This window comes from Gossypium arboreum, chromosome 13, assembly GCF_025698485.1.
Source record: "Gossypium arboreum isolate Shixiya-1 chromosome 13, ASM2569848v2, whole genome shotgun sequence".
NCBI classification, from domain to species: domain Eukaryota; kingdom Viridiplantae; phylum Streptophyta; class Magnoliopsida; order Malvales; family Malvaceae; genus Gossypium; species Gossypium arboreum.
This window is the reverse complement of record NC_069082.1, coordinates 124970397-124998028: the sequence shown is the minus strand read 5'-3', so window position 1 is coordinate 124998028 and position 27632 is coordinate 124970397. Positions and strand designations below refer to the sequence as shown.

At 31.9% G+C, this 27632-nt stretch overlaps 3 protein-coding genes, 2 non-coding genes and 1 pseudogene across 6 annotated transcripts; all 6 read right to left on the bottom strand.

The window, feature by feature from the left end:
• Positions 1–353: 353 nt before the first annotated feature.
• LOC128286431 (disease resistance protein RGA2-like) lies at positions 354–3505 on the bottom strand (annotated as a pseudogene).
• LOC108462457 (disease resistance protein RUN1-like) lies at positions 862–1908 on the bottom strand. Its single transcript, XM_053024614.1, has one exon. The coding sequence runs from the start codon at positions 1906–1908 to the stop codon at positions 862–864; it is 1047 nt and encodes a 348-aa protein (XP_052880574.1).
• Positions 3506–9457: 5952 nt separating the features above from the next.
• Positions 9458–9528, bottom strand: TRNAG-UCC (transfer RNA glycine (anticodon UCC)). The gene has a single exon. It is a non-coding gene; the product is annotated as a tRNA-Gly (tRNA).
• A 1457-nt stretch (positions 9529–10985) lies between these two features.
• On the bottom strand, positions 10986–14364 carry LOC108461921 (putative disease resistance protein RGA3). Of its 2 annotated transcripts, none has more exons than XM_017761905.2 (2): positions 11372–14364; positions 10986–11278 (listed from the first exon to the last, which is right to left on the bottom strand). In XM_017761905.2, the coding sequence occupies exon 1, from the start codon at positions 13949–13951 to the stop codon at positions 11387–11389; it is 2565 nt and encodes an 854-aa protein (XP_017617394.2). In that variant the 5' UTR covers positions 13952–14364; the 3' UTR covers positions 10986–11278; positions 11372–11386. The 2 variants fall into 2 exon arrangements, with proteins under 2 accessions (XP_017617394.2, XP_052879697.1); XM_053023737.1 differs by having other exon boundaries at positions 10986–11244; positions 11372–14327.
• Positions 14365–16065: 1701 nt separating this feature from the next.
• TRNAG-UCC (transfer RNA glycine (anticodon UCC)) lies at positions 16066–16137 on the bottom strand. The gene has a single exon. It is a non-coding gene; the product is annotated as a tRNA-Gly (tRNA).
• A 3743-nt stretch (positions 16138–19880) lies between these two features.
• On the bottom strand, positions 19881–22510 carry LOC108463712 (probable inactive receptor kinase At2g26730). Its single transcript, XM_017763618.2, has 2 exons — positions 21020–22510; positions 19881–20768 (listed from the first exon to the last, which is right to left on the bottom strand). Exons 1-2 carry the CDS (start codon positions 22311–22313, stop codon positions 20176–20178), a joined length of 1887 nt encoding a protein of 628 aa, XP_017619107.1. The 5' UTR covers positions 22314–22510; the 3' UTR covers positions 19881–20175.
• Positions 22511–27632: the final 5122 nt, after the last annotated feature.

Genomic DNA, 27632 nt, shown 5'->3' with positions numbered 1-27632 from the left:
TGTTAAGTTACAAACTATGTTTATAATTTTAAAAGAAATTATTAATATGTAATTGTAATAAGAAAACATTTTTTAACATTACATTATTTTGTAATTTTAAATTTTAAATTTTGTAAAAATATTTTGATTTTATATTTGGCTTTTTAAAATTTAAAAGATGATTTTGTAATTTTATTAGAATAGGACCAAATCGAGATAATGTGTAAATGTTTAGAGTTATTATTTTTATGATAATAATTGGGCAACTAACTTATTTACATACTAATGAACAAAAAAGAAAAGAAAAAGAAAGCATACTAAATCATAAAGAGGAAGGAGGGATGAGAAAACATAAATATGCATAAAGCTAAAAGTTGATACAAACAATCCATCCCATGAAGCCATTTGATATATCCAAAGCAAAAGCTCACTTATTACAATACTAAATCATAAAGACAAAGGACGGATGAGAAAACATAAATACGCATAAAGCTAAAAGTTGATACATATCAAACAGACATTACACGTTAAGAGTTACAATCCATAGCATGGAGCCATTTGAGATATCCAAAGCAAAAGCTCAGTTATTAGAACTACAACTGAAATCTAAATGCAAATAAAGTAAAAGTCTTCCTTTGCTTCATTCATCTATCTCCATCTTCACATTTCATACCTGCAATGTTTCCAAACACATTAACTACTTCACAAACTTTAAACATCCAAAATTTCCAACCAAAACCCTGCTTTTTTAAACAAAGTACACGTCTCTACTCTACTCTAATATGAAATCAAATCTGATAGAGAAATTAAAATTTTACCACATACCTCAATCTTCATCCTTAGTAACAACCTTTTTGATGTGAGCAATATTTTGTGCCAATCTTAACCCCCATTTTCTCTGTATCTTTTGCTCAACTTCCGACATTGGTGAATTCTTAATTCTCTTTGGTTGGTGAGGCGGTCTATTCCCTCCGGTAGAGCTGACAAATTTGAGCAGTTCTCAATCTCAAGTTTATGAAGAGAAGTGACATTCAGTAGCCATGCTGGTAGAACGGACAAATGTTGACAGAACTTAATTTGTAATTGCTGCAAAGTGGAAGAAGATCCTTGAAGAAGCAATCGTGGCAAATCTGTTAAAGCAGGTAAATTAACGAGTGAGAGAGTTTTAAGGCTTAACTGAAGGTCTTTGTCTTCTTCCTCTTGTGGTTCCATTTTCAAATTCATTTCAAGGCAAGAAACTATTTGAAGGTGTTCTAACTTGGTTAGGAATTTCAGGCTCCGTGGCAATGAGACAAGTTTATAACAGTTACTCAGGACAAGTGTCCGAAGTGACTTCAGATACTGCATGCCTTCAGGTAAACATTCTAATTCCATACAGGTCCTCAATTCCAAGTATTGAAGATAAGTCCAACATCCTGCTGGTATTTCTTTTAAATGCTTAGCCTCAATGGTTATTACAAGATGTCTAAGCTCAATCAACCTTTGCACGCTGTCAGGCAACTGCTTCAAACTACTAACTCCCAAATCTAACCATTGCAAGCTGCGAAGCTTATAAAAAGACTTCGGAAGTTCACTTATATCCTTACATCGGCCCAAGTCAAGGTCTCGTAAGTGCTTCAAGGTACCAATGGACTTCGGTAAAGCCGTCAATGGTGACTTCCTTAATTTTAATGCTCGTAGATACTTGAAATTGGAGAAACAAAGATTTATAAGAGATTTATCAACAATCTTTGATCTCATTGAACCATCTTGGACGATTAGTGTTTGAACATTTTTCATTTCCTCCAAAACACGTGGAACTTCAACCAACTTCTCATCACATAATAATAAATGTCGAATATTTTCATCAACCGTTTCTGTTTCCGAATTCACTGTTTTACACTCTTTTTGAGACACATCTAATGCAAGATCATGTACCAGATCATGCATTTTGAAGGTAAAATAGAAGCCAAAAACCTTTTCCGTTTGAATGAGGCACATCATTCAAATATCGTTTGCCAACATCCTCCCACTCTTGATTTTGCTTTGGATGCTCAAGGAGTCCATTTGCCATCCAAAGACGGATGACTTGGTCACTAATATAGATCTCATCCTTTTTGTACAAGGACAAAAGAGCAAAACATCGTTGCAAATGAGATGGCAAATAATTGTAACTCAACTTCAACACTGGTAAAATATCATTCTCCTTCAGCTCAAGTGTCCATATTTCATTATCTCTTATATAGATTCAATCAAATTCATCCGTTTTCTGAAAAAGTAAGCTTCCCAATGTTCTTACTGCCAAAGGAACCCCTTTACATTTTTTTCACAATCTCCTGCCCAATTCTAACGAGATTTGGATATTGTCTCTCATCACCACTATTAAAAGCCCATTTTGTAAATAAAGCCAAACAGTCTTCAAGAGGGAGACCTTTCAATTCATAAGGAGGAATTGAACTCATTATCGAAGCAACATTCCAACTCCGAGTGGTGACAATGATTTTGCTTTGAGACAATCCATCCGTTGATCTCAACAAATTTCTTAATTCAACCCATTTCGCTTGATTTTCATTCCACACATCATCCAGGACGAGCAAGAACTTCTTATGGTTCAAAAGGCTTCTCAAACGAGCTTGCAAGGCGTTAAATCGTCACATCTTTCTTCTTTATTTACAGACTGAATTATCATCTTGAGCAATCTAGAAAGATCAAATTCCTCAGAAACACAGATCCATATCTTCAAAGGAAAAAGGCTTGTAACTCGATCATCATTGTATACCAATTGCGCGAGCGTGGTTTTCCCTAAACCCGGAAGTCCAACAATGGGAATGACAGGGACACTTTGTTCCTCACTTGGTTTCATCAACATCCCAATAATGTTCTCTTTATCCTCATCTCTGCCAATAACATCAGAAGAATGTACAAAAGAGATAGTCTCTCTGCGAAAAACATGGTGGATGTCGCTACGCTGTCTTAGATCAAAGCTATTCCACTCAGTTTCAAGTTCGCCTAGTCTCCGATTGATGTCTTTGATTTTATGACCCATTACTAAAGAGAATGAAAGAGGAAAACAAGTACAACAGGAAGCTAAACCGCACCTTTGAGCTGTTGGTATTGGGATGATTGATGGCGTCCTGTTTGCGGAGAGCTTCACACTTGAAAACATCAATAACGTTCTCAGCATCGTAAAAGATGTCTCTGAGCTTCCACATACAGAGGCGCAGCTTTTCATTTTGGTGCTGTTGCTGCTTGGCATCCAAGAGCACAGCTTTAATTTTGATCATGGTGTCCTCCAGCTTTTTCAGATCGGTTTTGACATTAAACGCCAAGCGAATTGCTTGTACAGAGAGATGGACTAGTTTTTCCAGAACCCTTTCTGCAATATTGAACAGAAATATTTCCGCCATAATTGTAGGGGAAAGCAAGGCAATCAATGAAGCACTCACAAATGATTTTCTTTTTCTTTCTTTGAGCAATATATCTTGGTGGCAGTTGATCGTTTTTGATAGTTGACTTTCCTTGGCTGGGACTTAATCTGTAAAATTCCAAGGACAGGGTTTCTATAAGCTATAAAATATTTGTGCCGCTGGATATGGGGTGGGTTTTAAAATTTTGATCTGAACCGTTGAAAAAATTTGTAACCGGTAAAAGTTGTTGAAGACTAAAAACATATTTAGTGACTCAATAATAGTTAAATGACATTTTAACCATTAAATTTTTAAAAATTACGATATAATTGCTACTGTTATCTAGTGTTGCATTTTGACTGCAGAACCATTAACAGTGCAATAATTGTCTAATATGCCACGTTATATCCATGCTTTTATACAAAAATTTTAGATCAAATTTGCATTTAATCTTTATACTTTTTCTTTTGAGAATTTAATTCTTTTTTTTTTCTTTCTTTTCTCTCTCTCTTTTTCTTTTATAACCTTAGCAATTACTTGAAGTTGGTGTTTTTAAAACTAGACCAGCCAGTTAAATCTAGAATCGATCTATACATCAATTCAAAATAAGTTAAAGAATCGATTGATTCGCAAATCGGTATAGACTAATCAATCATGGCTAAAAAACCAACTAAAATAGATTTTTTATTTTTATTTTTATTTTTATTTTTATTTTTATGAATTTTTAATAATTTATTTAATTTCAACCTGACAAATTAAAAATTAGTGATCTAACTGATTTGATCAGTAATTCGATGCTTGAAAGATCATGGAGAAAATGACTATGACTTGTAAATATTGGCATGAGAAGTTATCATTTATCATCTATGCTTATTGAACATATGTCTAGACCTCCACCAGGGCAACGCCTTTCTAATTGATCTATGGAATAGAGGCAATTTTGTCTATTGAAGTCGAGATGTCTTCCCTCCGAGTTTTGTCAGAGTTGAAGTTAGGTGAAGCTGAATAGATCCAATGCCGATATGATCAACCGAATTTGAGCTAAGAGAAAAACTTGAAAGCTATCCGCAATGGTCAAATGTACCAAAAAATAAATGATGCAAGCTTACAACTAAAAGGCTCGCTCTAGAGAATTCCATGAGAGGGACTTGGTATTGAATAAGATCCTTCTCATACAAAAGGACTTCAGAGGAAAATGGAGGCCAAACTAGGAAGGACCTTATATGGTAAAGAAGGTCTTTTCTGGAAGAGTATTGGTATTGACTGAGATACATGACAAGAACCTGCCTAAGCCAGTAAATTCAGATTCGGTTAAGAAATACTTCACCTAAAAAAAGAGGGGGGAGAGCCCAAGGAGAAAACCTGCAGAGGGCACCTTGAGACCAAAGGAGTTTTTAATTGAAAACCCAAGAAAAGGGCAATTCAAATTTTGATCGAAGGTGGGCATGCGGTAGTCTTGCTATCCCTGAATTAACAAGGAAGAGGTATGCTACATCTTAGACTATCGAAAAAGTACTCTAGATCTCCTAAACACATGTTAAGCTCAAAATAGTACTCAAGAAGTTCGTACAGAGAAGCTCAGGCTGCGATATTTAGGGCACCTATTTTTTCCTTTCACCTATTTTGTATTCTTTCATTAATCCATTCTTTTCAGATTTTGTTCCTGATAAATTTCAGTTTTGTCCATCATTATGATCTTTTCAAGCATTTTGCATTGAAATAACGAGTAATGGACTAATAATACTTTCACAAAAGGAGTTCTGCATATGACTCTAGAAACTTCTAAATAGTACAAAAACCTGAAATAGAACTATCATTTAGAACTCTCCAAACTTAAGGGTTGGAAATATTTTAGAAAGAAGAGTCTAAATTGTGACTATTTCTTCGGGTTTTCTATCAAAAATATCAATTGAACAAGAAGATAGGATATTGCATCAGTGATAGAACCTTGATGAACAATGAATAATGACAACCCAAACATTAAGAAGGGATCATTCACATGACATTTTGCATTCATGCAAATATCATTCATACACATCTAGTTAAGAGCATTTGATTCATTCTGATCATGACATCCTAATCATTTGGCATAAGCATAGGCTCATGAAATCGATTCTACAGGTAATGTCCTCTAGAGGACGATGTAGTAAGACAGGTGAATCCACAAATCCCATCTCCCTGAAATAGCAGTTGAGCAAATTGAAGTTGTAGATCTTATCTCCTTGAAGTTGCAGTGGAGTAAATCGAATATGGTGGATCTTATCTTCCTGAAGTTGCAGTGGAGCAGATTGAAGCCATCAGCCTTATCTCCCTGAAGTTGCAGCAGAGCAAACTGAAGACAGCGAATCTTATTTCTCTGACGTTGCAGTGAAACAGATTAAAACTACAAATTATGGCGGATCTTATCTTCCTGAAATTGCAGTGAAGCAGATTGAAGCCGCCAACCTCACTCCCTGAAGTAGCAGTGGAGCAAATTGAAGTTGTAGATCTTATCTCCTTGAAGTTATAGTAGAGTAGATCGAAGATGGCGGATCTTATCTTCCTGAAGTTGTAGTGGAGCAGATTGAAGCCATCAGCCTTATCTCCCTAAAGTTGCAGCGGAGCAAACTAAAGACAACGAATCTTATTTCCTGACGTTACAGTGGAACAGATTAAAGCTACAAATTATGGCGAATCTTATATTACTGAAGTTGCAGTGGAGCAGATTAAAGCCACCAGCTTTATCTCCCTGAAGTTGTAGCGGAGCAGACTGAAGATAGCGAATCTTATTTCCCTAAAGTTGCAGTGGAGTAGATTGAAGCTACAAGTTGTGAGCCTTATCTCCCTGAAGTTGCAGTAAGGTGAAGATAGCAGATCTTATTTCCTTAAAGTTGTAGTGGAGTAAATTGAAGCTACAAGTTACGGATCTTATCTCTCTGAAGTAGCAGTAGAGCAAATCAAAGCCATAAACCTTATCTCCCTGAAGTTACAGCGAAGTAGATTGAAACCACAAATCTCACCTCTCTGAAGTCGCGGTAGAGTGGATCGAAGAAATAAGATGCAATGGACTAGAATGAGGCTACTTGAAGAAGAGGAGCACTAAAGAAGTCAAGACTAGGCGAGACAGGGCAAAATTGGTCTTTCTTAAAAGTCTTTACTTCATTCCTGTTACACGACAATGAACAAAGAGGGACAGCTGTACAAGCCCAATTTAGCCCGGGCCTAACAAGAAGAAACCAAAACACCATCAGATCCAAATAAATTAAACCCACCCCAAACTAAACCTAACCCAAACAGCCCATTACTAAACCCAAACAGACCCAATTACAAACCCGAAGCCCAAAATCAAACATGGCCCAATAGTAACCCACTACCCAGTATTAACCTAATAGGCCCAACCCAACTAACCCTATAGTCAAACTAGGGTTTCAGAAAAGCTAAAACCCTAACTAGCCTCTAGCGCTGCTGTCGTCACCTTATCAGCACGAAAGACTCTCCTAGCCTCTGCCACTGCCAACTGCTACCCTCAACCACCGCCTGCAAGAAAAAAGGAAAAATGACAGCAAACAACATGGAAGAAACGTAATAACAGTAGAAAATAATATTAAAAAATGTATGAAATGGCTATAAAAGCCATAGAACGATTGTAAAAAAAAGGGGCGATTAATCAAAAAAAAGAACTTGGTTTAAAAAAGGTGATTTCTTTTTATGTATTTTAGTTTTTTTTTTTTGTAAATAAAGCATAAAAACAAAAAGAGGGATTAAAACTTACAGATTTTCTTGGTCACTCGCCACCACCGGAGTTCTCTTCCCTTCGCGAAAGCCATGGAAACCTCTCTTCGATGGAAGTTTTATTTTCTCAGAATGTATCCTAATTTTTGTCCTAATTCTTCTTCTGATGATCGATTTAACCTCTGATCAAAATGATATACCTTGGTTATATTTCATATCTTCAACAAGTTTAGTAATAAGCATAAAGGCCCTATTGTTCCGATGGAGAGAAGAATCTAAGATTAGCTTTTCAAGAAATTTCCAAACGAACAATTTCTTCCGGTTTCGTTTGGGCTTCGAAAGAAAAGCGAATAGAGGCGAAGGTTGGGGGTTTTTCTCTTTTAGGGTAGCGAATAGAGGCGAAGGTTGGGGGTTTTTCTCTTTTAGGGTTTTTCCCCTTGAATCTAAACCTAGGTTTTAAAAAAAAATTCAATTTTCTGGCCACCGTGGACGGTGGCGCCTTCGCCAATGACAGGCGGTCGCCACAGTAGCCGATCGCCAGAGCCTAGGCTGGAGTTTGGAAAAGGGAGAGAATTTGAGTGGGTTTATTTTGTTTTTTTTTTTTTTAGAAAGAATAGAAATAAAATGCTTTAAAAAAATTAGTTTTTATAAAAGTGTGAAACGACGCCGTTTCACTTTGGCCATTTAAATGCTAAAACGACGTCGTTTTGGTTATGACCCGAAACTCGACTCATTTCTAAACTAGGATCCTTGTGTTTTTCCCTCAAAGGGATATTTACGCGGTTGATCCTTTCGCTTTTTCCTTTATTTTTAATTTAATCCTATTTCTTTTTTTAAATTTTTACCCTATAATTTTGGATTCGTTTCATTTTAGTCCTCTGACTATTTGGCCTCTTGGAACTGTGCGTTTTAAAAGGGGGGTCTGGGAATAATTTCCCATTTGACCCCAGTTCTTTTTCGCGCATTCGGCTTAAGTTCTTTTTCCGTTTTTTTTGTATTTACAATTTATCCCTTTTAAATTTCATTTTAATTTCGATTTAGTTCTCATTTATTTATTCATTTATTATAATTTAGACTATTAATTTCGTTTTGATTTTGATCTAATCCTTATTTATTTAATTTCAGCCTTTGCATGAAATTTTATTTATTTAGTATTTACTTATTTATTTATTTATTATTTGCCACGTTTTTATTTTAAAACTTATATTGTATATTTTGCCATATTATCATTGTTATTTCTTTTTCTTTTTTTAATTATTTTCATTATTTTGGTACTTTCCATGTCACCTAGCTTTTAATCATGCATCTTCCATTCATTTTTCTTGTTTATTTTATTATTATGATTATATTATTGTTATTACATCACCCTCTATTTATTTCTATTCTATCATTCACTAATTATATGTTATCCTTTTATGGACTTTGTTTTGCTTTATTTTATTTTATTTATTATTCCTCACTTCTTTAAATTTTGTGTTATTTAAATTCTTCTTTCGTGTTTCCTTTTATATTTCATCATTGTTATCATTTTTATTCCATTCATCCCAATATTATACAATAAGCTTAGATCTATTCATTCATTGATATATTATATCCAAATATAAATATACATTGTTTCAATATTATACTTATTATTATCCAAAAAATTTTAAAATGAGGTAAATGTTTCGTATTTGGAGATTCGAGAAGTCGTACCTTAACTTATGGGGTTTTGATTTTCTTGTTAAACTCAAATAACCGAATATTCTTTAAAATTAAAATACATAAGATTTTAAATAAAAATAAAGGCAAACTTATTCTCAAAGGTTCAAAATGTCGTGTTCTGATTTATGGGATATGATATTTTGTTATCTCGAGACGAGAGGGCCTTTAATATTTATTTCAAGCAATTTGTAAGTGAAATTAACATTAATGCAAAAAGGGTTCGTATTCTTTAAAATTATTTTCAAGTTTTCAACTTTCGACACTAAAACACGAATTAATCAATTAGGTACCGATTTTGGGCGTTACGAGGGTGCTAATCCTTCCTCGTACATAACCGACTCCCGAACTCATTTTTTTGAACTTTGTAGATCAACAATCGTTGTTTTAATAAATCAAACATATTATTAAAAGATCAAATTACGATGTGATCCAATCACACCTCATAAAAAAGGATTGGTGGTGACTCTCATTTTCTGTTTTCAAAATAAAAAGTCGACCTTTCAAAAAAAAAAAAAGGGGTTTCAACATCACAAATGTCTCTTTTTTGTGTGTGTGTGATTGGCTTTGGTAGGTAAATTGGCTCTCTTGTTGTAATCCAACAAATACTCACCAGTTACCTCCTTCATTGCATCGGAGAAAAAGTTACAAAGGGGATTGCTTGAAATGAAAAACTTTATTTCGTTTGCCGGGAGTCGAACCCGGTCTATTGCTTGGAAGGCAATTATCCTAACCGTTGGACTACAAACGCGTGATGGCCCACTCTATAAGAAAACTCAATTCTCAATATATCAAAAGGCTTCTTATTATATTGGTAAAAGCATCTCTCCACTCCTAGTCAATTTTGATATTGAGAAAATTGGTCCTTCTCAATAATTTTGAGCAATTTAATATCTATTAATTTTGAAAATCAGTAAATAAAAGTAATTAATCACGATAAATATTTTTTTGTCAATTATATATAATTTTAATCGATTAGTGTTGTTATACCCTCACCCGACGCAAAATGTGGCATTACAAGAAAACACTCGAGGACGGTTCAAATTCATTCTAAATGTGCTATTTTATTATTTTCTTTATAAATTATTAATATTTTTTATTTTCTTAATCTTTTACATATTTGAAACTTTTTATAGTCTTTATAATTTTTATTTTTTTATAGTTTTACACTCATATAGAATGAATGTAGACAAATTATTATCCAGATTTATTCTAGATGCATATATTTTATTAATTTTAAAATAATTTTTAAATTTTTTACTATTAATAGTCAAACTGATCAACTAACAATTTTCATTAACGGAAGAATTTAATTAATTGTTTTTATTATCAGCTCAATACGATAAATTTCGATTTTTATTTTTTTACTAATAGCTAGCCTTTTTTATATTGAGCTTAAATTATATAAACCAAACAATATGTTTGTCTAACTCTAAAAGTTTCTCCCAAATCTTAACAAATGCAGCTGCCACAAAACAGCTTAATATGTTTGCTTTTATTTCGATTAATAATAAATTAGTGCTTTTAACTAATTTCAGCATTATTTATTGAAAAATTTTAAACTATAAAAGAAATTGCATTAAGAAAATACAATAAAATATATTTTTCAAAACTTTTAAATACTTAACGTTGTACTCGAGATAATTCTTCGTGGTAATATGTTTCAATGTGCTCAAATTCAAATCCTCTTACACCGACAATAATATCAATTCTAATCAAATTAAGACTCAATCCAACACATATTTATAAATTTTAAATATATTAATAATCATATTTATAAATGTAGTTAACTGAATAAAATAAAATCCAAGTCGAATGAAAAGACAAAATCAAATTAATGGTTTAGGCTGTAATTTTGTGCTTTGCTGTATGTTATTTAATTGACATTTATGTTTTATTAATTTGTTCTTAGGAATTAGATAATGTTCAACCACCTTCCCTTATTGAGTACTGCTTCACCTTATTATTGTTTCAATCAATCCCTCCACTCATTTTATTTTATTTAAATGAATTATCATAAATTACTGGTGAGATTTTCAATAACTCATATGGTTACATTTAATTTGTATTTATGATAACATAATTATTCTAATATATTTTAAATATATAATTTTTTAATGTTAATTCGGTTACTATTATTATCAAGAAGGGATTAATATAAATTTTTAAAAGTTTAAGAGATAAAAAATGTGAATCTACAATCGGCTGTGGTCTTCGGGCATTCGCCCTCACAATTCTTCTTATCTTCTATTGTATTTTTCTTTAATAAAAATTTAAGTCATATAAAAAATAATAAATCATAAAGAAAAACAATGAGAATACATAAATATGTATAATGCTAAAAGTTGATACATATCAAACAAACATTACAAGTTTGGATCCATCGCATAAAGCAAATAAAGTCAAAGCCTCAACCTTTGCTTCATTCTTCCATCTCCATCTTCACATTTCACATCTCCGTCTCCATCTTCATATTTCGTACATGCAATGTTTCCAAAACCCTGCTTTTTAAAGAACGTAAACAAGAGACACTTCTCTACTCTAAAGGGTAAGATAATATGAAATCAAATCTGATAGAGAAATTAAAATCTTACCACATAGCTCAATCTTCATCCGAAAATATCAATCTTTTGGATGTGAGCAATTTTGTGCCAATCTTCACCCCCATTTTGTTTGTATCTTTTGCTCAACTGCGGACATCTTCCAATTGTCAATTCTCTAAGGTTGGTGAGGCGGTCTATTCCCTCTGGTAGAGCTGACAAATTAATGCAACCCATAATCTCTAGTTTATGAAGAGAAGTGAAATTCGGTAGCCACGCTGGTAGACCGGACAAGTGTGGACAAATACTAATTCGTAACTGCTGCAAAGTGGAAGAAGATCCTTGAAGAAGCAATCGTGGCAAATCAGTTAAGATAGATAAACTCTCGAGTGAGAGAGTTTTAAGGCTCAACTGAAGGTCTTTTTCTTCTTCCTCTTCTGCTTCCATTTCTAAATTGATTTTAGAGCAACCAATTATTTCAAGGTGTTCTAACTTGGTTAGGAATTTCAGGCTCCACGGCAATGAGACAAGTCTAATACAATAACTCAAGACAAGTGTCCCAAGTGACTTCAGATACTGCATTCCTTCAGGTAAACATTCTAATTTGATACACCGAACCAATTTCAAGTATTGAAGAGAAGTCCAACATCCTGCTCGTATTTCTTTCAAATGCGTAGCTTCAATGGTTATTACTAGATGTCTAAGCTCAATCAACCTTTGCACGCTGTCGGGCAACTGCTTCAAACCAGTATCTCCCAAATTTAACGATTGCAAGCTGCGAAGATTATAGAAAGACCTCGGAAGTTCACGTATACCCCTACATTCGTCCAAGTCAAGGTCTCGTAAGTGCTTCAAGGTACCAATGGAATTCGGTAAAGCCGCCAATGGTGAATGGCTTAACTCTAATGCTCGTAGATACTTGAAATTGGAGACACACAGATTTATAACTGATTCATGAATAGTCTTTGATTCCTCTGAAGCATCTCGAATGATTATTGTTTGAACATTTTTCATTTCTTCCAAAACACGTGGAACTTCAACCAACTTCTCATCACATAATAATAAATGTCGAACATTTTCATCAACCCTTTCTGTTTCAAAATTCACTGTTTTACACTCTTTTTGAGACACATCTAATGCAAGATCATGTACCAGATCATGCATTTTGAAGATAAAATAGAAGCCAAAATCCCTCTCCTTTTCGATGAGGCACCTTGACAGTAATTCATTCAAATATCGTTTGCCAACATCCTCCCACTCTTGATTTTGCTTTGGATGCTCAAGGAGTCCATTTGCCATCCAAAGTTGGATGACTCTGTCACTATAATACATCTCATCCTTTTTGTACAAGGACAAAAGAGCAAAGCATCGTTTCAAATGAGATGGCAAATAATTGTAACTCAACTTCAACACAGGGAACATATCATTCTCCTTCTGCTCAAGTGTCCATATTTCATTATCTCTTATATAGATCCAATCGGATTTATCCGTTTTCTGAAACAGTAAACTTCCCAATGTTCTTACCGCCAAAGGAACCCCTTTACATTTTTTCACAATCTCCTCCCCAATTCTAACGAGATTTGGATATTGTCTCTCATCACCATCATTAAAAGCCCATTTTGTAAATAAAGCCAAACAGTCTTCAAGATGGAGACCTTTCAATTCATAAGCGGGAATTGAACTCATTATCGAAGCAACTTTCCAACTCCGAGTGGTGACAATGATTTTGCTTTGAGACAATCCATCCATTGATCTCAACAAATTTCTTAATTCAACCCATTTCGCTTGATTTTCATTCCACACATCATCCAGGACCAGCAAGAACTTCTTATGATTCAAAAGGCTTCTCAAACAAGCTTGCAAGGCTTCAAGTGTTAAATCATCACATCTTTCTTCCTTATTTACAGACTGAATAATCAGCTTGAGCAATCTAGAAAGATCAAATTCCTCCGAAACACAAACCCATATCTTCAAAGGAAAAAGGCTAGTAACTCGATCGTCATTGAATGCCAATTGAGCGAGCGTGGTTTTTCCTAAACCCCCAAGTCCAACAATGGGAATGACAGGGACATTTTGATCCTCACTTGGTTTCATCAACATACTAATAATGTTCTCTTTATCCTCATCTCTACCAATAACATCCGAAGAATCCACAAAAGAGATAGTCTCTCTGCGAAAAACATGTCGGTTTTCGCTACACTGTCTTAGATCAAAGCTGTTCCATTCAGTGGCAAGTTCGCCTAGCCTCCGATTGATGGCTTTGATTTTATGACTCATTTTTGAAGAGAATGAAAGAGGCAAACAACAGGAACCAAAAACTCGCACCTTTAAGTTGTTGATGCTGGGATGATTGATGGCGTCCTCTTTGCGGAGAGCTTCACACTTGAAATCGTCAATAACGTTCTCAGCATCGTAAAAGATGTCCCTGAGCTTCCACATACAGAGGCGCAGCTTTTCATTTTGGTGCTGTTGCCGCTCGGCATCCAAGAGCACAGCTTTAATGCTGATCATGGTGTCCTCCAGCTTTTTCAGATCGGTTTTGACATTAAACGCCAAGCGAACTTCGTCTACCGTGAGAACGACAATTTTCTCGACAACCCTTTCTGCAATATTGAACAGAAACGTTTCCGCCATAAATGTAGGGGAAAGCAAGGCAATCAATGAAGCACTCACAAATGATTTTCTTTTTCTTTCTTTGAGCAAGATATCTTGGTGGCGGTAGATCGTATTTGATAGTTGACTTTCCTTGGCTGGGACTTAAATCTGTAAAATTCCAAGGAGCAGGTTTCTATACGCTATAAAATATTAGTGCCGGTGGATATGGGGATATAAATTGAGGGGTGAACTACCGATTTGCATCTCAACAGCTACTGTTGATTGGTGAAATGTTTGATTTTTATGTTCTTGAACGTGAACCGTACGATGAAGGCGACAAAGTTGTGATTGGAGATGCTATAAATCTAGGAAGTTACCGAGATTGACATTGCAATGGCAAGAAACTTTGATTGATTACATTAATTAATATAATAAAAAAACAACATTATCTTATACCATATCAAACAAACTTCAAGGATTTATCTAATATTAATGTAAAAGGGAAAGAAAAACTATAATAAAAAACCTTATGTTACAATTTGATTGGTAGTGATACAAAGTTAATTTATGTTCTAATTAGTTACATTATTCAAGATTTGGGTGTAAGTATCGGATACTGATTCTTTCAAGTTTTTTCATGTATTTAGTAGGGTCCTAGAGGATTATATTTCATTCTTTTTTTACAAAAACAAAATGGTAAGACATCGTAAACAAATGAGATGAGAAATGATTGTAATTCAACTTCAATACTGCTATTAGACTTGTACCATGCTTAAGTTATAGATTTAGTTTCTTTTCTCCAATTCGATCATATTTAGTCCTTATACTTTTCGAATTTTAAAATTTTAATTATAGCTCAAATGATAGTTGTTAAATCCGTAAAATTAAAATAATGGCTTCTTTTGTGAGTATTATCTGAAAATAATAAATTTGTATGATATTATACATCTTATAATATATTTGTCGATAAAATTTTAGAAATAATAAATTTTAATTTAATAAATTTAATGATTTCAATCAGAACTAAAATTTCAAAAAAAATTTAACTAATGGATAGTACGAAGATTAGTAGTAGAAATATATTTTAAATAATCACTATCGAAGTGGTTTATTTACCTTCTCTTCACGCTATTGAAAGGAAGTTTTTTATCAATTATCAGTTATCAAACCGTTACCTTGCGATTCAACAATATTAGACAAATCGAATAGTAATAATAATTATGAAGACAATTAAAATGGAGAAAATACCTGATAAACATACAATTAAAATAGAGAAAATACCTGATAAACATACTTTTGTTTAAGCCACACTAAAGAAGAGTGTTGGGGTTTATGAAATCTCTAATATCCCTTAAACTTTGAAAGTATCTTAATCTAAAAACATGGGTAGCCCTTTTCACTATTAAACAAAATTTGTGATATTCTTTGTTGCTTCATTTCATATATGGTATTTGCTTGATTTAATATCATTTTTATTCTTTATACCAATTTACCAAAAAGTATTGAAAATAGAGAAAAATTATACTAAAGATAACCTTATGCTACAGATTACAATAGAAGATATATTTTAACTTCAAACTTTTCACTTTATAATTCCGTCCACAAAAAGTAACTTATAAGTTAAAAGTGATTTAAACACTTATATTTCAAGATTAATTTCAACACAGCTAACGTGTGATTCATGACTCTTCTCTAAAGACATAACTTATTATAGATTTATTGTATATTTGAATATTTTTTGGATACTAACGTCGAGCACCTAGAGAAATATAAAAAGTAAGAGCAACTACTACTTTATTCAAATGGTGTTTAGATTTAAAAATTATTACGCAAATCATTCCACCTTTTTCACACTCCCTACTTTTTTTTCATCTCTCTCTCCTTAGAGAAATTAAATGGTGAAGCTTTGATGAATGAAAAAAAGAGGAGAAATTGTTAAAAGGTTAGATGTGTAGGGGTAGGGGGTTCTAATACAGAATTAGCAAACTCTTTTGAATATCACAAATGTTTCTCATTTTGTGTGTGTGTGTGTGTGATTGGTTTTGGTAGGCTAATGGCTCTCATGTTTTGATCCAACAAACACTACCAGTTACCACCTTCATTCCATCAGAGAACAAGGAAAAAAGAAAATTGCTTGAAATGAAAAATTCAATTGCGTTTGCCGGGAGTCGAACCCGGGTCTATTGCTTGGAAGGCAATTATCCTAACCGTTGGACTACAAACGCTTGATAATACAATCCACGGTGAATTTATCTTAATATACCAAAGGGAAATTTTTTTTTTTTGTAGATTGGTAAAAACATCTCTTCACTCCCTCTCAATTTTTATATTGAGAAAATTGGTCCTTCTCAATAATTTTGAGCAATTTAATCTCTACCAGTTTTAAAAATCAGAAAATAAAAAAAATTAATCACAATAAATATTTTTTGTCGATTATACATAATTTTAATTGATTAGTATTGTTATACTCTCACTCGGCTCAACACGTAACACTATAAGAAGACACCCGAAGATGGTTCTAGTTCATTCTAAATGTGCGCTTTTATTTTATTTTTTAATCTTTTAACATATTGGATCTTTTATAATCTTTATAATTTATAATTCTTTTATGATTTTAACTTTTACACTCATATAGAATAAATCGGACAATCAATTGCTTAGATTTAAATAAATCAACAATAATTTATTCAGATTCATTTTAGATGTATATATTTAAAATAATTATATAAACTAAATAATATGTTTGTCAACTCTAAAAGCTTCTCCCAAATCTTACCAAATGCAGCTGCCACAAAACAGCTTAATACCTTTGATTTTATTTGGATTGATAGTAAATTATTGTTTTAACTAATTTAAGCATTATTTATTAAAAAAAATTAGATTATAAAAGAACTTAAACAGTTGAACTCATGGAGCCGTTTCCCAATTCTTAAATAAGAGGATAATATATTTCAACTCATATTTTTTACACCGACAATAATACCGATGTCAATTGAATTAAAACTCAATCAATTAAAACTAAATCGATACATATAAATTTTAAATATATTAATAATCATATTTATAAATGTAGTTAATTGAATAAAATAAAATCCAAATCCAATGAAAAGACAAATTCAAATTACAGGTTTAGGCTGTTATTTTGTGCTTTGCTGTATATTATTTAATTGACATTTATGTTTTATTAATTTGTTCTTAGGAATTAGATGATGTTCAACCACCTTCCCTTATTGAGTGCTTCATCTTATTATTGTTTCAATCAATCTCTGCACTCATTTTATTTTATTTAAATGAATTATCATAAATTACATCAATTATGAGATTGGTGAGATTTTCAATAACTCATATGGTTACAATTAATATGTATTTATGGTAGCATAGTTATTCTAATATATTTTAAATATATTATTTTTTAATATTAATCTGAGTTGTTATTGATATTGTAACAATTTGAAGGACGAGAGAACAAACAAAGACGAAATCAACAACTTATTATCGAGAAGGGATTGAAGCCTCTACCTACCCTTTCTAGTCATGCTCTTGAGCTCAAATGTGTTTAAATACGTGATATTTTTCATTTTTTAAGGTTTGAGATAAAATTATAAGTATTTTAGACATTGTACTAACAAAATTAACACAATAACCAACATGGAAAATGATTATTATTGAGTGTATGCATGGATACAGTTAAATTGATATAAAATTGACATGGTTACAACCTTAAATAATTATACTTGTCATGCAGGTAAAATTTTGAATTAATCCAATGTTTCTATCATATTAATCTAAAATAATGTTTATATTAATATATATTTAACTGTTAGATTTTTTACATAAAATAAATAATACTTTACTTCAAACTTAACATACATTATCTACATAGATAGGACATGAGATTCAAAATTTAAAAAATTTATAAAATAATGTAAATATATATATGCCAAACTTAGTCTAAGTTATATGGCACCTTAAAAGAGTTTAGGTGAAGTGTGTTTGTGGGGAGAAAAACACAAAGATTAGGTGAGTCGTAATGGGAATAAATTACCCAGTTGTATATGCAGAATCCAATGCCCAATATGCCTATTTGGCTATTTCAAACAACTATCTATTTAAAAAAATTTAAACTTCATGTAATGTCACGATGATTAAGAGTGTTTACTGTACTAGTTGTGATTTTGGTTTAAGTTTACGCGTTTGTTGTTCGGACTTTGTTCTGTTATTGTAGTTCACCAAAAAAATAAGCTTTATTAACGATGATAACAATTCAATTTTTGAAAATAAAAATATGATAAATTATGAATAGGACCATATAAAACAGTGGAAAACAAACAAAAATATATATAAAACTTAAGACAACAAAGGACCAAATCGACCCGTGAAATCATTTATTATTCTAAAATCCTCTCAAAACAGAAATAGATTAAGAAACAGACGAAGAGCTACCCACTTTTCAAGAGAAATTGCTGATGGCAGGTGGAGTTTCAATAACGACAAGTATCGTCATTTATCCATCAGAACTTGTAAAGGCAATAAAGATACCCACATAATATTTTTGCAAACTAAAAAGAGAGAAGACACATAGAGACAACGTGGAGCCAAAAAAAAATTTTTGGGGGGGGAGCGGGAATTAAATTATATATTTTATGATAGTAAAAATACAATTTCACTATTTTAATAGTTTATATCTTTATAATTTTAAATAACTAAATCAAATTTTATTATTTTTGAGGTGTCAAAGTGTAATTTTACTATTACAATTTAAAATTTATAAATTATAAAAGGTCTAAATAAAAAATTTTGTTTTTGGATGCCAAATCCTTTAACTCGCTTAACGCATAAGTGAATGAGGAGAAAAAGAAAGAGAAAATTAGTGGAAAAAAAAAAACTGCAATAACTAATAGAGTGATCATGGGCGGGCGGCTGCCCTACCAAGGCCCGCCTGAAAAATGGGCTTGGGCAAAAAATGCCCGCTTAGAAAATGGGTCGGCCTCGGTAAGAGTTTTTTGCTCGGCCCAATTTCAATTATATATTAATATATATTTTTTTATTTTTAAAATTATTTTAAATTTTAATATAACTATTTTTATTATATTATTAATTTGTGTATTGTTTTAAGAATTGTTTTAGTATTATTTTTATTTGTTTTAATATTTATTTTATGTTTTTAAATATATTTGATTTATTATATTTTTAAATTTTTTATTTAATAAAATAAGAAAAAATAATATGGGCCGGTCGAGCCGGGCTCGGCTTAGTAATTTTATTTCGGGATGGGCTTGGACAAAATTTTAGACCCATATTTTAGGCCGGGCCGGGCCCGGGCCTAGTAGACCGGCCTAAAATTTTATCTTGGCCCGGCCCAAACCCGACCCGACCCATGATCACCTCTAATAACTAACTCAGATATTAATATTATGCGGCGGACAAAACAAAAAGAAGCAAATACCCTAAAAAGAAAAAAATTTAAGAATTTTTCACTATTTTAGATATACATATTAATTATATATATTTATGAATTTGAAATTGCAATTGCAATTAAACAACTTTTAAAAAAATTACAAATACAAATAAAATTATAATTATAAATAATACACGGATTACTATAATCACGATAAACCATTACAAAATACAACTAGACCTAATTTAGAATATACTTAAATAAGAATAAATCTAATATGATGAAACTTAAATTAAAAAAGATTGAAATAAAAATCACATATAATTTATATAATCTAAATTTAATAAAAAGTAAACTGAACACCACAAAAATCGATTTTTATTTTTATTTTTATTTTTATTTTTCAAATTTCCTCCACCCTATTTTGTTTCACATTTCTTTTTTCTTTTTCTAGAAATTAAATAAAAGAAAATACTAAGAAAAAGACAAATAGCCGGCCTAGCCAGCTCACATTTCGCCACGTGTAACATCTCCAGGCCTCTGATTTGGTCTTGAACGGTGTTGATTCCATCCTTGAAACAGATTCTAATTAGATTAATTAAGTGTTAAAATAATAAAATCATGAACTAATCACCCATCAAGCAATGCACGATCGGGGTTCCACTTTGTACATTAGCCGACCTTTCCAACTCTCAATTAAAAAAAAATAATTAATTAATTAAAATAAATCAAATACAAGCATTTAACGTTTTATAGATGGCCTGCAAATGGAATTGATTTTTTTTTTTTTAAATTGAAACTTTCAACTCCATTGTTGGCTTCTCAAGGTCAACACACTTTGAATTTTGTTTCATTGTTTAACGGATCATATGGCGGCTGCCGTACCGTCATTTGTTCCCCCTCTATCTATCATATCTCCGATCATACGTACCACTTCCGACATGACGGGTCTTTGATCGGGCACTGTCGAGACACAAACCATTGCCATTTGTAACGCTTGCACCATTTCTTCCTCGATGTCGTGGTATGCCATTAACTCTGCGTCAAACACCTCGGCCGCCCATTCCTCCCGAACCACGGATTGGACCCAACGCGGAAGATCGAACCCTTCTTCAGTTATTGATGGTTGGATTGGTGCCCTACCGGTTAATAATTCCAATAATAACACCCCGAAACTATAAACGTCTGACTTCACCGTAACTTTATGGGTTTGAATTACTTCAGGTGCTTGGTAACCCGCGATGCGACTAGGTGGAGTGTTGGTGTTGAAAAGAGAGTTAAGACCGAACTCTGAGATGCAGGCTTCGTGGTCTGGTCGGAGAAGGATGTTGGAAGATTTAATGTTGCCGTGGACCATGTTTTGTGAACTGTGGAGGTGCGCGAGGCCTCTAGCCACGCCTAGGGCTATTTTCATCCGGGGGTCCCATTCTAACGGTGTACGAGCCGAGCTTCTGCTACCTATAAAGTTATTACATTATAATTAAAAATTTACTCACTTGAACTTATAATTAAGGGAATATGAAATATGATAATATATATATGACACAGATACTAGAATATTTAATTAATATAAATTAATTATTTTATTATTAAATTATTGAAAAATACATCTTTTTAATTTCAAAAATAATAATAAGCTCAAAAAATACCTATTAAATTTTTTTTTTTCAAATATGAACCGTAAGGAGCAAAATAATGAAATAATTTACCGTGAAGCAGCGCAAACAAGCTTCCACCATGCATGTAATCATAAACCAGCAATTTCTCCTCGTCGGAATAATAAAACGCTCTCAACGGAACCACGTTTTCATGCATGATTTTACCCAACATTCCCATCTTCATTACGAACTCTCGTTTACTAACCGCCACGTCTTTCAACCGTTTAACTGCCACCGTCGTCCCCACCGCTAAAACCACCCTGTACGACGTTCCTGTGCTGCCTTTTCCCAACATTTCAGCCGACGCCCTCATCAAATCCTCCAAATCGAAACTGTAAACGCCACCTTTGAAGAACATGAGCTTATTATTCATCATCCTTTCGATTTCCGTTGAGCCTCCGGTTATATCATCTTTCGACGAGGAAGTCCCCGCCTCCTCCACCGGAAGTGCATGTGTCGTCGATGGTATCGCCTTCTGCCGCCTCGGTGACTTCCGTTTCCATTTACGGTAGCAGATAATGAGGAATAGTAATAACAGTAACGCAACAATTGCTGACCCCACGGCAATGGCAATGATGGCGCCGGTGGGAAGGATTTTCGAGCTTTGACCTGAAGTTGTGGGCGGAATGGGCTCAGTCGGAGATGGAGATGGAGGAAATGGGTTACATGGCCGAAGTGGACCGCCGCAAAGCCCAATGTTTCCGGCGAATGAAGATTCGGGGAATTTAGATAACGAGTCGGGGATTGAACCTTTAAGGTTGTTGTTAGACACATTGAAATCGTTTAAACCGTCCGAGTCGATGCTCGGGAGAGAACCGGAAAACTTGTTATTTTGCAAGAAGAGTCCGGTCAACTGAGTCAAATTGTTGACACCCAAAGGAATTGGACCGGTGAAATTATTAGAAGAAAGATCAAGGCGAGTCAAACGAGTTAAACGAGTCACACTAGGTGGGAACGGACCGGTGAACTCGTTACCTTGCAAATAAAGGCTACGCAGCTGAGTCAAATTGTAGAAATCGGCAGGGATCTCACCGGACAAACGGTTTGCTCGTAGACTTAAAACTCGAAGTCGGTTCAACCGACCGATTGTATTGGGCGGAATCGAACCGATAAGGGCCGCACCGGGGAGCCGTAAAGTGTAGACGAAAGACCGGTTGGCGTCGCATTGAACACCGAACCAATCACAGGCTGAGGTCGATGAATTCCATTTAACCCGGTCGGCATGTCTAATTCCCGAAATGAAAGCAAGTAGAGCTTGGTTGTCTTCAACTGGTTCTGAGCTTACTCTCAAATTAAACATCACAACTGAAACTAAAAAAACACAGACAAAATCCACGACCGGCATTATGGGATTTTAGTAGTAAAACAATGAGGAAAGAAAAGGTTTTCTTTTAAGTTGCCGTTATTTCCTCCGGCGGCTAGTCGGAACCGGAAACGATTTTCCGGTGAGAACCCATAAAAGAAAGAGGAACGTAAGGTGGAAGGGAACTGTTTTAACTTTGAAGACAGCCAGGACCTTATAGCTGCATTGTAGTCAGTGGTCTCCAAAAATATTAGTACTTACATTATAACTTATAAGTAATAATTTTTAATTGATTTTATTAAAACTCTTAAATTTCAAAAATATAAAATTGGGTTAAATAAATAAATCCCATCCATTTTATAAATGAAAAAAATAGATGACATATGTCATACATTCAAATATCAGTACTCCTTTTTATCATTTTATAATTATACAGTACAACAATGTACACGTTTTGATTTTATATATTATAATTATCATTTTCGTTCTTATTATATTTTTAATTATAAGATCCGATTTATCACTTGATTTATAATAATAATAATAATAATAATAATAATAATAATAATAGTGATTAACAGGTGATTCAAGACCTCTTCAATCAGTAATAACTAGCATTTGACAGCCGCTCAGCTTCACTGCCATGCTCTGTTTCATTCGTCGCCACTTGGTTTATTTTTCATTTATTTACTCTTAAACTGTATCACGCTCATTATGTGAGAAAAATTAAGGTGAAAGTATATTTATAAAAAATTATGTAAAATTTATTGGGATTTACTTGTAGTAGGTTACACTGTTGGTGGGTTGCAAGCCTATAAAATTATTACGAAATATCACACTCATTCTTTAAATTATTTTTCAATGTTTAAGTTGATTTTTATAGATTTTATATATAAAAAAGTAAAGAGATAAAAATACCCTTTATATTTGTAATAATATTTGTTATTTTTGTAAAAAGTTGTTATTTTTGTAAAAAGATAGCTTTTAATAATTTCTTAATTTAGCGTCTAATTAATTCACCAACATATTTTTGCCCACCCCAAGCTTTGGTCATTCAACCGCCTCTTGGGTCTCTTTTGTTGTTTCTTTTTGGCTTGAAGTGCTTCTCCTCTCCCTTGCTCACAAGGGTGTTGGTTGGCGTTGTTGCCATGTTGATTCCTCACTAGTCGAAGCTCGGCGGATCTTGGGATTTGCCACACCAGCTCTGCTCCATCAGGTGCCTAAGGCCGCATCAAGAGTTTATAATTTATAATTTAAACTTATTTGTAATTTATAAAATTTTAAATTAATAATAGTACATTTTATATTAATCGTTTAAAAATATAAATATTTAATTTAATTCTTTAAAGATTAAAAAGATATAAACTATTAAATGATAAAATTATATTTTATTATCACAAAATATATAATTTAATTCGGCCTCCTAAATATATTTTTGACTTCTACCGAATCACCCAAATTATTTTAAATTTTATAAAGTTTATTATTTTTGTTAAATATTTAAATTTTTATTTTTTCTCTTATTAAATTTTAAATAAAACAACTTAGAATTATATATTATAAATTCAGAATATATAAAATGATATAATATAATATATTACAATATTTAAAAATAGTTTGGACTAAGTCAAACTAAAACCTTAAATGTTAAAGTCCAAACTCAACTCATATTTTGATTTCGTTATTCTTTTGTTAAGCTCATTTTTCGAACTTAAAACTTTTGTCTGAACTCTCTTAAATAGGGGTGTTCAAACGGTTAATCGAACCGAACTAGTATTAATCGAATTAATCGAACTTTTTAATCTTTTAACTGTTAACCGAATCAAAATTTTTTTAAAAAAAATTAACCGAACTGAAATATTTCAATTAATTCGATTAACCGATTAACCGAAATTTATGTTTTTATATTTTGGTTAAAACAAGTATAAAACATATCAAAAATAAATAAATAAATTAATAATGTTCATTTGACTGAATTAAAACTACATATAATTTGTATTATTAATTATTAAATTCAGTTAATTTAGTTAATTACCTGATTACATACCGAATTAACCAATAACTGAACTTTCAAAAAAATTATTAACCGACCTTTAACCAAATTAGATCGGTTAACCAATCAGTTAACCAAATTAGATCGGTTTGGTAGGTTAATTCGATTTTAACCGAAATTTGAACACTCTTACTCTTAAATATTGAACTAAACTTTAAATTTAGATGAGTAATCCAACCTTTAGGCAAATCTATTAAAAATTACGCAAAAATATTATTACATAGAGGTGTTCATGGGCCGGGTCGGGCTCAACTAAAAAATCATGCCTATTTATTAGGCTTGGGTCGGGCCGGGCCTAAAATTTTGCCCAAGCCCAACCCGGATAAAAATACTAAAACACAGGCACGGCCCGCCCGCCAGTATTAATTTTTATATTATTTTATATTATTTTTAAATATATATAATACATCAAAATACTAAAATATCAAAATAAATATTTCTCAACAAATTGAAAATAAATTTTGAAAAATATGTAGACTTAAATAACACTAAGATAAATGCAACTTAACAAGCAAATGATTCTAAAATAATAAAAAATTAACAAATGCCTTTAAAATAATAAAAATTAACAATAAAATAAATTTTATACAATATCCAAATAATAACAACAAAAAAACAGCAACATAATAGTAAAATGGTAGCAAAATATGGAGAAAACAACAAGAAAATAACATTCAAAAATAAAAAAAAAATATGCAGATTTTTTTTGTCCTTTAGTGAATTTGGGCGGGGCCGGGCCGGGCCCGGGCTAAAAATACCTTACCCGAGGCCCAGCCCATTTTTTAAACGGGCCTTATTTTTTTGTCCAAACTCATTTTTCGAGCCTATATTTTTGCCCAAACTCTCCCACATTTTGGGAGGGCCAGCCCGGCCCATGCACATCTCTATTATTACATGATACTATTTAGTCGATGAATGTACTTAAGAAGCCCCTTTATTATAGAGACATGATCAAATTAGTTCTTCTACTACTAAATGTATCAATTTAGTCTTTGTACTATTAAAAGAATCAAATAAGGTTAAATTGGAATAGAGTTAACATTTATTGTTTAACTCTTAAAAATATAAATATTTAATTTAATTCTTTAAAGATTATAAAGACGTAGACTATTAAATGGTGAAATTGTATTTTATTATCGTAAAATATACAATTAAATTCCAACATTCCAACAATATTTTGTGACTTCGACCCTAGACCTACCCAAATTATTTTTAATTTTTATAAATTTTATTATTGTTTGTTAAATATTTAAGAAATTCTATTTTTTTCTTTTATTAAAATTTTAAATAGAAACAACTTAAAATTATATATTATTTAAATTATAAAATATATTACAATATCTAAAAATAGATTGGACTAAGTTAAACTAGAGCCTTGAATGTTAGAGTCCAAACTCAACTCATATTTTAATTTTATTATTCTTTTGTCAAGCTCATTTTTTGAACTTAAATTTTTTGTCTAAACTCTCCTAAATAGGGGTATTCAAACGGTTAATCGAACTTTTAATCTTTTAATCGTTAACCGAATTGAAATATTTCAATTAATTCGGTCGATTAACCAAATTAACCAAAATTTCTATGTTTTTATATTTTTGGTTAAAATAAGTATAAAACATATATATATATATATATATATAAAAACAAGTTGATAATGTTTATTTAACTGAATTAATACTACATATAATTTGTATTATTAATTATTAAGTTCTGTTAATTACCTAATTTCATATTGAATTAACCGATAACCAAACCTTCAAAAAATAATTAATTGACCTCCGACCAAATAGATTAATCGAATTAGATTGGTTCGGCCGATTAATTCTATTTTAACGGCAATTTGGACACCCCTACTCCTAAATATCGAACAAGACTTTAAATTTAGATGAGTAATCCAACCCTTAGACAAATTTATTAAAAACTACACAAGACTATTATTACATGATACTATTTAGCCGGTGAATGTACTTAAGAGGCCCCTCTATCATAAATACATGATCAGATTAGTTTTTTTTTTTACTACTAAATAGATCAATTTAGTCATTGTACTATTAAAAAGAATCAAATAAGGTTAAATTGAAATAGATTTAACATTTATTGTTTAAGAGTTAATATTTTTAAATTTTTATAGTTCTATAAATGAAATGTTTTGTTTAGAATCGAACGCAATTGAAAAAAATATTCAAGACACTTTATTGTACAGAAAATATTAACTCTATTATAATTTAGATTTATTTAAATTTTTAATAGTATAAGGACTAAATCGATCCATTTAATAATAAATGGACTAATTTGATCTAATCTCTATATTAGAAGGACCTTCCAAATACTTTAACCCTATTCAGCCATGTTTGAACTTTTAGCTGATTTAAAGGGACAAAATTAAATAAAACGCGACTCTTCAATATATTTTTATAAGATTGGTGTCCCATATTTGTATCAGAAACATATTTCTACATGAGTTTAAACTTATTGTATTATTAAAATATTAAATTGACTTAAAGTAAATTTTAAATTTTATTAAATTCGCAATAATTTATTTAATTAAAATTTTAATTGTATTCCATATTCATTTCAATACATTAAAAGGTTAATTTTGTTATTAGTCCCTATACTATATATAATTCATGAATTTTATCCTTATATTTTAATTTGATCATTTTTAGTCATTGTAATTTTTGAATTTTAAAATTTTAGTCCTGATTAAACAATAGATGTTAAATTTATTAAGTTTTGCTATTTCTAAAACCTTATGTGTTAAAAATATTATCGTATTTCCACATATTATTCACAAAAATGTTTATTAAGGAGTTTAATAGTTGTCATTTGCATCAAAATTAGAACTTCAAAATTCAAAAAATTTAGGGACTAAGAATGATCAAATTAGAGAAATAGAATAAATCTACAGCCTTATGCATAATGCAAGACTAATAGCATAATTTAACTAAATAGACTAAAGTAAAATTGATCAATTGGAAAAGTGTGGGACTAAAACTGACCAAATTAAAGTATTTGGACTAAATCAACAAGTTATGCTTATTACAAGGACTAATAACAGTATTTCACCATATCAGAAACAGCAGAACATATTTCCGGCTTAGAGGTGTGCATGGGCCGGGTTACCCGGCCCGGCCTGAAGGCCCGCCCAAAAAATGGGAGGATTTGGGTAAAAATATAGGCCCGAAATATGAGTTTGGGCAAAAAATGAGGCCCGTCTAGAAAATGGGTCGGGCTCGGGTAAAACTTTTTTAGCCCGGGCCCGGCCCGAATTATATAATAAATATATATTTTTTTATTTTTAATTTTTATTA

What these genes read in the sequence shown, in the direction of transcription:
- LOC108462457 (XM_053024614.1), bottom strand. Translation starts at nt 1,908, where the DNA reads ATGCATGATCTGGTACATGATCTTGCATTAGATGTGTCTCAAAAAGAG.
- LOC108461921 (XM_017761905.2), bottom strand. Translation starts at nt 13,951, where the DNA reads ATGGCGGAAACGTTTCTGTTCAATATTGCAGAAAGGGTTGTCGAGAAA.
- LOC108463712 (XM_017763618.2), bottom strand. Translation starts at nt 22,313, where the DNA reads ATGCCGGTCGTGGATTTTGTCTGTGTTTTTTTAGTTTCAGTTGTGATG. An exon ending in CTTGTTTGCGCTGCTTCACG is followed by an intron (nt 20,769 to 21,019) that starts GTAAATTATTTC and finishes ATAACTTTATAG; the next exon opens with GTAGCAGAAGCTCGGCTCGT.